This window comes from Ixodes scapularis, unplaced genomic scaffold (genome assembly GCF_016920785.2).
Source record: "Ixodes scapularis isolate PalLabHiFi unplaced genomic scaffold, ASM1692078v2 PGA_scaffold2__306_contigs__length_199485367, whole genome shotgun sequence".
NCBI lineage: Eukaryota > Metazoa > Arthropoda > Arachnida > Ixodida > Ixodidae > Ixodes > Ixodes scapularis.
The window spans coordinates 20068425-20077205 of NW_024609857.1; the positions used below are offsets into that span (position 1 = coordinate 20068425).

Below are 8781 nucleotides of genomic sequence, written 5' to 3' on the forward strand. Positions count from 1 at the left end.
AAGAATTTAGTGTCCATAATAAGTGGCGCACGTTTTTTCCACGAGCCAGCAGCCGCCGGTGTGCGCGAGCACACGCAACAAAAATGACGTCAAAGACCTTCATTCGCGCTTAAGAGGACAGTGAAATGCATGGGCTTCGGGCCAAAGGAGAACAAAGACAGGCTTTTCATCTCTACAATGGAAAGCTACGTGCTTGTTTGTTAGACCAATTAATCGCCTACTTTTTACACCAGACACCACTGTGTAGATGAAACACTTGTCTTTATGCTCCTTCGGCCCGAAGCCCATTCATTTCACTGTCGTCTTAACCGCGAATGGAAATCTTTGACGTCATTTTTGTTGCGTGTGGTCGCGCACACCGGCGGCTGCTGGCTCGTGGAAAGAACGCGTCACTTACTTAGGGACACTAAATTTCTTGGTTCAGTATCCCTTTAACTGCGCTCAGGGTCAACTTTTTGTGTACCGGTAATTTTAGAATCAGTGAAGAGTTCGCGTGCGCAACTTTCATCGGCTTTAAATTTAATTTTAATGGCGATTCTCGCGAACTCCACGGCACCTATAGAGGCTAGAGCAGAAAGCTGTGGGGCAGGTTCTCTCGGCAGCCTTCTCGAGCAAATCAGATATTCACAGCACTTGATGGTCTAAAGACGAAGCCGTTAAAGTAGATTGAAAAACGCGCGATGAAAATTGCCATTTGGTCGATAGGGTATCCTTGAAAGAAAACAAAACTCACGCGCAAGGTTTCATGCGCTCATCGTGCTTGCAGTTCGAAGCTCGATCACGGCTAAGCGCGCGTTTAGTTCACGTGCTCTCTCGTATTCGGTATTGACAATCCATGTCCTACTGCTTCAAATTGCTACATCTTGTCTCACGTAAGGTACTCGTTATTTCATAAACATCTACACGCTTCTCTCGTTTCTCCGTCCTTAACAATGTGGACGGACGGTACCGGTGATGAAATCATTGAGCTTTCCACGGAGAACTTGCAGCCCGCACAAGATATGTCGGCCGCCCAACGCCTCCTCAGCAGCAAGTCCTCTGTCGTCCTCCTCGCGTCCGTCGCGGTCCTCTTCTCTGGAGTCCTGCCCTTCATAGCGTTCAGAGCTGCGCTCATTAACAGCAGGGCCGCTCTGATGCCGACCATCATCAAGCCTGCCGAAGAAATCAGCGACGTGATTCACCACCAACTACACGCTCGTCCAACGTTCAATGAGTCAGTAAGGCATCCAAAGGATTCATCGAGACTAGTTCCAACGAAAACCACAGGAAGAGCGAGGGCAGCTCAACTCCACTGGAACACGATTGTGCAGCCTACTGTCAGGGTTGACAAAGAACCGCCCCAGTTAACTCAGGATTCAAAACCATGTAGTAGTGCAGCTTGCAAGAGGGAGGCGCTCAACCTGTCACGCCAGCTGGACGACTCTGTGTCTCCCTGCGACGATTTCTACCAATACGTTTGTGGGAAATGGTCTCGGGGTATAACCGTTCCCGAAGGGTCCGCGAAGGTGTCCGTGGACACGCTTACTCAAGACGTTGTCACCAAGCTCGTAGACGGAGCGTTCCGGCGTTACTTGGAAGACATCGAACACGTTGCAGATTTGTACAACGAGTGTCGCTATCACAGGTCCGGAGACGCTGAAAAGCAGCTCTTTGATCGGTTTGTTCGCCAGCTGGGGAACGTTAGCTGGTTCCTTAACATCAAGACGATGGTCAGCGGACTGCGAAAATCGGTCTGGCCTATGTTCGCGACCGTCGAAGACTCCAAGCTATCTTCTAGCATCGGCATCTTCTACAGGTTGATAAACGAACCAGCTTTGTTTTCCATCAGGCCGACCGTCGATGTCGACTTTCCTAACGAGACGCTCATTGCTATAGGACTCCCGAGACTGGTCATAGGTTCCTTCTTAGGGGACAACGATAAAGAAAATTACAGCTATGTGTCGCAAGCTATGAAGATAATTCTGCAAGATAGCAACTTAACGCAGGGACTGGAGGTCAACGTTCTCAACGTAGAACGTGGCCTCGCGCGAGCCATCGTGAACAGTCCACCCGAAGTGCCTCGCATTGTACAGGTTGAAGATCTTCCCAGCCCGGGCAAGCTCAGGTGGAACCTGCTGTTCAAAGCCATGCTGGCAGATGAAGAAACAGATTTTTCTTCCTTGTACGTCATGGTCGATTCCATGCGTTACCTCAATGCCCTCCAGTACGTACTCCAGGAGTTACAAGATGTTGAAATACTGTCGTACCTAGGATTCCGGACAAAGCTCGCGCTGGCACCGTTACTCCCCCGGAACCGGTCTCTTGACTTTCTCGGTGCCCTTTCGGTATCCAGGTAAGCTAAATTAATTCCCAGTGTTATTATATACTGACCTCCCCAACCCCCCTACCCCCCGCCCCCCCCCCCCCCCCCCCAAAAAAAAAAAAAAAAGAACTAGTGGACTTTTGAGTTATTTGTAATTTAAAAACACCTCTACCACTCGTTTTTTTGCGTTTAATTCCTTTCTTTACGCCACTTATCTTATATATTAGAGATAATTACATCTTAAGAGTTTCGCTATTTATTGCAGGAGGAACGCTAGCCACTGTGGAAAAAATGCGCTCCTCTTGCGCAAGTTTCTCTGTAAGCTAATCGTCTTCAACAAACAAGCTTGCGCACACACTATAAAAAAAATACCTGCGCGTCAACATACCCGCAAAACACTCGAAGAGCCAATTTCTGCGATCTATGAAATCAGCTCAGCGAATGATAAGGTGGAATATCTGTTTAGACCTCAAAATGAAGTCTGCGCTGTGGCATTATGCAATGCAAGCATGACGCTTTGCACTGCGTATAATGCCACAGCGCAGACTTCGCTTTTAGGTGTAAACGAATGTTCCGCCTCATCATTCGCTGAGCTGATTTCCTATACACGCTTTACCCACGCGCCAGATTGAGCCGCCATAGCCGCCCTTCTCTTGTCTTACCGAGATGCCGAGCCACTGAAGCGGGCGTTGACGGGTCTTCACAAGGGCCTATGCTGGGCACAAGAACACAGCAGCATGTAAAATGGCAATAGCCTGTTTTGCTGTGGTAATGATGAAGTGAAGCGAACGGAATAAGAGGGAACAAAAACTGAAGGTCAGTTATGGCGGCGCCCACGCACAGCTGCTGTAAAGCGTCTATATCGCAGAGATTGGATATTTTAGTGATTTAAGGGTACGTAGATGTGCAGGCATTTTTTAGAGTGCATGTGCCTATAATTGCATCCCTTCGTGAGAAGGTGTAGGATACATTAGGGAGTTTTAATAGACCGTTCCCGCAGCCCGCTAAGCACCCGGTTAGTGCCCCGTAATCCGCCACGAGACCTTGAACTATGCAGACAAGGCTGGCGGCGCGCACGCGCAGCTGCAGTGTTTTCTTCACGGGTAACGTAGCGGAGGAGAAAAACCGTCTACTACAATGCCCCTTTAACCTCACATTTCTGTCTCCGCGTTTAATTCCGCCTTATCATCTTTCTTCAGGTACCCCGAATGGCATCCGCCACTCCGCCAGGAACACTACTGCGTTCGCTTCTTCGAAAAGCTCGAACCGGTCATCTCTCTGTACTCCGCTCGAGACGACATCGCGGCAGCCCTGCGTCACCTCAACACAAAGCGGTTCGTGAGGATTGTCAAGCAGCAGCTTCTCAAACATATAGCCATAACATTCCCCAATCCATTCAAGGCTTACATCATCGGGGTCCTTAGACGCGCCAGATGGACGTCGCTGATACCGCAGTGGGTACTTCGCGAAACATCGCGAAGAAAGTACCTCGGCTACTACTACACGCAAAATCCGAGAGTTCCGGTTCACGAACAGTTTGCTCGGCTCATCAAACGGAAAAACTTTAACGAGTACGGACGCTACCTGACCGGGATCTTCGTCGACGCGCCCTGGATCGGCGGCCTCCTGAAGACTGTTGCCGCCGTCAATTCGGACAGAGTCGACGTCCCGCCGGCAGCCTTCGATTTTTTCCGAGCTGATGCGGATGACAGTACACTTCTGCCACTCCAGATGTCCCGAATTGCCCCGCGAATCGCTGCCAGCGTGTACGAGTTCGTCTACAAAGAGTCTCTGAACTTCCTGTACCACACCGGGCACAGGAGGTCTTGGCTTTTTCTGGACGAGGCCAGAACGTGCCTGACGAATCAGTTCCGGGACTTGCAAGACGAGCATGTCAACATGTCGCTTAGGTCGGGAGCGATGGGCGGGGACCTTCTCGCGCATGCGCTGTCGGTGGTTCCGGCATTCAAGGCCTTCATGTCTGGTCTCGAGGAGGGAGACGTCTATCTGCGAGGGATGGCAGCGTTCTCCTCGGAGAAAATGCATTTTGTGTACCACGCGCTGAATTACTGCGAACTGAACGACGACGTGTTTTTGGACAGACTTCTGCAATCCGGGGCCGAGGCCCCGGCTTGGCACAAGGTCAACGCAGCGCTGAGAAATTCCGATCTCTTCTCAGACGTGTTTAATTGTTCCGAAGGAACGTTTATGAACCCAATTGACAAGTGTTCCTTTACTTTTCAATAATTTAGCTTTTCATTTTTATTCTCCTTTTAAATATTTCTAATTTTCGACATATCGACAGCACCACTGCATCATATTTGTTTGTCTGAGTACTTTTAGTGTGTCAGGTTAAATATCCGTGTGACAAAAGTAAAGTTGGGAACACGTGACCGCAGAACAAACCGATAATAGGACGAATTCTTAACTTCTAAAAAATTTTCCACGCCATTTCTTTCTTTATTTTTTAAACGGAAGTTAGGTTTTTAACGCTGCTAGATTCCAAACACGCTTAAAAAAAAGCTACTCGTGATTTTCTTGTAGAAATTAACTTAATATTTGTTTCATCGATATATATATATATATATATATATATATATATAATTAACCCAAAAGAAATTAAAATATCAAGAACGAAGCCCTGAAACGTTTGAATTCTTTTTATTTTGAATTTTCATACATGTTTCACGTGGCGTTTCCATTTTTCCGATATATGATCCCTTATTAGAGAGTTTTAGTAAATCAGGTTCTTCCATTGTCTAGCCGTACCCACTTCGTCCTACATGAGCCTTAGTTGCACAACTTCGAAGGAACAAGAAAAACAGCCATTTGCCGAGGAGAGCGGCCTCCAAGCTACGCCGGAGTTCAAATATCATGATTTTCCATACGTCGGCTCTCAGACAACGGCCTATCGAACCGTGACCTCTTTGACTCCAGAGTAGTTTGCGATAGCGTCTGCCGCCGGCCGCAGACGCAATTTTCCTGATGACACCGTGTGCACAAAGCCGGCGAAAACAACCTTCTTCGGAAGCTTTCGAGATGACAAATAAAATAACAGACTGACTCAGCGTCGTGACCACGTGAAGTGCTCGGTGTTAGGACTACGTGATGGCACGCGCCTAGCGGTAATGTTTGCTTGTTTTTTTTTTTTTTTTTCTCGTCATATTACGAACAAAGTTTGTGTTAAAACAAATGATCAGACAGCCCCTGTTCAAACATATAGAGCATTTCGAGGTGCACCTAAAGATTTGAGATTTTTTAATTAAACTGTTCTCTACGTTTATGGTGAATTACTCATTACCCGTTGTTTACTCTAGTTGGGTGCACCCTGTCGAAAACATTTATTGACGAAAACATATTATATCGAAACAAAGCGATCAGCTAAAATAAAACTTGATTTTTTTTTTAATCTGGGTTTACATATTAGGAGTTTTTTTTTTATATGTTTTAAAATATCGTGACTTTTATGCCAGCCTACACGCGTTGAAACATATTTAAAAGAAAACTGAAATAAAACCTCCAAAGCTGTAGCTCGTGCCTTCAGCGTTTATCGCAGTGCCTAGTCCAACTCTGTCAAAACAGTCAGAAATACCTTGCTTTGTGCAATCTTGTTTTTGTTTTGTTGTTGTCTTCGTTGTTGTTGTTGTTGTTGTTTTTTGTTGTTGTTGTGTATATATGTGTGTGCGTGTGTGTGATTAATTTAATGGGGCAAATTTAGTGGTGCCAGCTAAGCGAATTAGTGCAGCGTCAACGAGCCGGGTGACACATGCCTCTGTGAAGCGGCCTAATAATAGTAGCCGACTTCGCTCACTAGTGGAGCTGCTCAGAATGAAATAGCCACAGGCCAGCAGCAGCTGACTTCAGATCGATACCGCTCAACATGTCGGTAAACAAAAGGGAGGGACGGATTTCCCCTTCTGGGAAACCCGTCGACACAATGATGGACTCCGATGAGAAATTTTCATTTCCTCTTTGTCAGCGCATTTATTTTTCCTAGACGATTAACCCACCGCCCCGCGAGATCTTTCGCAAAGTGACGTCTCGCGGCCTTGGCGTCTTAAGACAAAAGACAAAAACACCACAATAAAAAAGAAAAAAAAAAAAAAAAGAAAAGCCGGGAGTTGTTGCGGTCGCCCTCCAACCGCCCTTCCATCGATTCGCCAATCCCCGGTGATGCCTTCCTTCCTCCGCTCCAGAGGCTTGTCCCGTCGTAAAAGAACTCGGCTATCCTTCCGGCATTTTTTTTAGTTTTGTTTTTATCGTTTAGGCTGCTTCTCGGCGAGCAATGACTGCGTTTGAAACGACTATACACCAACACACTGTTTACAAACAAGCCCGCTTTTTGTCCACTCCAGGTGTGGGCACCGTGCGCGCACAGAAACGAAATTCGGGAGGAGTGCAGCGTCTGCGCATGCGCAGTGCCAACGGCAGCGCCACCACAGTGGCGTGACTATAGATGTTTTCAAGTATAGAGCCCCTGGGCGCCGCCATATTGCTGCCGGTGTGGGTAGATCGTCTGATAGTCATACGTTGCTGTGGGGTATCCACGGCTTCCAGACTGGCGCCCAATCAAAGCGCTTTCCATCCATGGTGTCCAGACTCGCTCTCCAAGCGCGGCTGCTTACAAACATCGATAGTTACAGACAGTTTAAGAAATGGAGGGCGTGACCTATAATGATCGCATTTCTTGCTTTCGGTTTGGTTCTTCGGCGTTCCTAACGGCTGATGGCGCAATCCTATTGAATGCGGAGCGATAATGAGATGTTCGGAGCTCGCCACGACCCTGCGTTTATTGAGCTCTCAGTTACTATACGGGTAGAAACTGAGGGAGAGGAGGAGACGAGAGCGGGCTGGGGACGTCAGAACATCGAGCTCTGGTTGGAATGATTAGTGGGTAGACGCAAAGCCTTTGTCTCCAGATCTCTTCGAATGCGCTCGAACGCCAACCGCCGGCGTTCGTCGTTCGGCGTTCAAACTCGTTCGTACAGTGAGTAGAGACCAAGGCAAACAGCTTCGCCTCTACCCACTAATCATTCCGACCACAGCGCGGCACTTTGGCGTCCCCGCGCGCCCTCGTCTCCTCCTATTCCTTGGTTCGGCTAACCTTCGAACCTTTAGTAAAGTTCGACGTAGTTCGACTTATTGCACAGTGTTGTCCGACTGTGATGGTATACAAAAAAAAAAGAAGGGGTCTCGGGCTTCCGGAACGGTTGTTGCAAGTGAGAAAGTTGTATTTATAGATTAGCGAGCACAAGACAAATGACAATCACTATATATAGTCAATAGTCAAGTTGGATCATGAAGGTATCGCTCACAAGTTCTCGCACTGTTTGCGATGACACCTCAGTGGCAAGGGATGGCGGGCGCGCAGATCCTCGAAAGAAAGGGCTCGGTGTAGGTGGCGGGATCCACGGCAACTTGGTTGGTGCCCCCCATGGGACTTCAGGCGTCCGGCCGGCGCATTACTCGGCTGCCGGGAGCAGCGGTGTTAAGCTGTTCTTGTCATCGAGACACCTTCTGTCTCATCTCTCGAGGAACACCGACTTCAACGCAAGAGTTTCAAAACGTGAAAAAAAAATTCATAAAGAAGCTTATTTTATAGTTTGAGAAATAGGTATCAATGTGTACGTAACAAAAAAATAAATGGATGTACATTTAATACTTCAGTTAGTATGTTAATGCGAAGAAAAAAAAAGAATCATACACCCAATAAATATTGCACATTTCCTCTTTCAAGTGGCGTTTGCTAGCTCTCAATGTTTGCTATCTGCTGCGTTCCAGAGGTCGGGAACAAAAGCAATCTGGTTCAGGCGGCCTTAATCCTTTTCAACGTCAAGCTAAAGGTTTTAGGGGGGAAGATCCGTGCAAGGTGTCCTGACTTGAGCACGGAACTGGCTGGTTAAAACACCATGGACAACGACGGAATACACTACGGACAGAAGCGGTGCCCACTCAGTGTCCCATCAAGTAGCACAAGTGGCAAGACATTTTTTTTATTTGTTTTTTAGAAGGAGATGAAGACAAAAGTGCTGGCGGAATAAACAAGCAGTCGTGGAAATCACCGAAGAAGCTGGAGTGTCAAGACTGCTGGATACCCGGACGGAAGAAAATGGACGACTCCCAGATGCAGCGATCCTTACCCAAAAGGACACCGGCGGACTGCTTGCCGTCTGATCGAGCCATCACTTTTTTATTTCTTTTTTTCAATTGCACATATACGAAAGAGCAGAAATCGACAAAGGGAAAACCAGTACTGCTGCCGAATGTGCAGCGCATAAAAGCAGGTCTTGTGGGCACATCTTTTCCACACACCAGAGAGGCGGAGCAGAGACGACCAATGAGCAGCCCCACTACAATGACCCACACGCCAACGCGTGTACTGGGTCAGCAAGCTCGTTATGTAGACACAGAAACACAAGTAGCTGGGACGAATGGAGTTTCAAGATTATTCCCATTGATGTCCACACGCGGTATGTGCC

The 8781-nt window shown here is 47.6% G+C and overlaps 1 protein-coding gene across 1 annotated transcript; it reads left to right on the forward strand.

Moving 5' to 3' along the window:
- Positions 1-932: 932 nt before the first annotated feature.
- Positions 933-4549, forward strand: LOC8031793 (neprilysin-1-like). Its single transcript, XM_002407299.3, has 2 exons — positions 933-2332; positions 3502-4549. The coding sequence occupies exons 1-2, from the start codon at positions 933-935 to the stop codon at positions 4547-4549; spliced, it is 2448 nt and encodes an 815-aa protein (XP_002407343.3).
- Positions 4550-8781: the final 4232 nt, after the last annotated feature.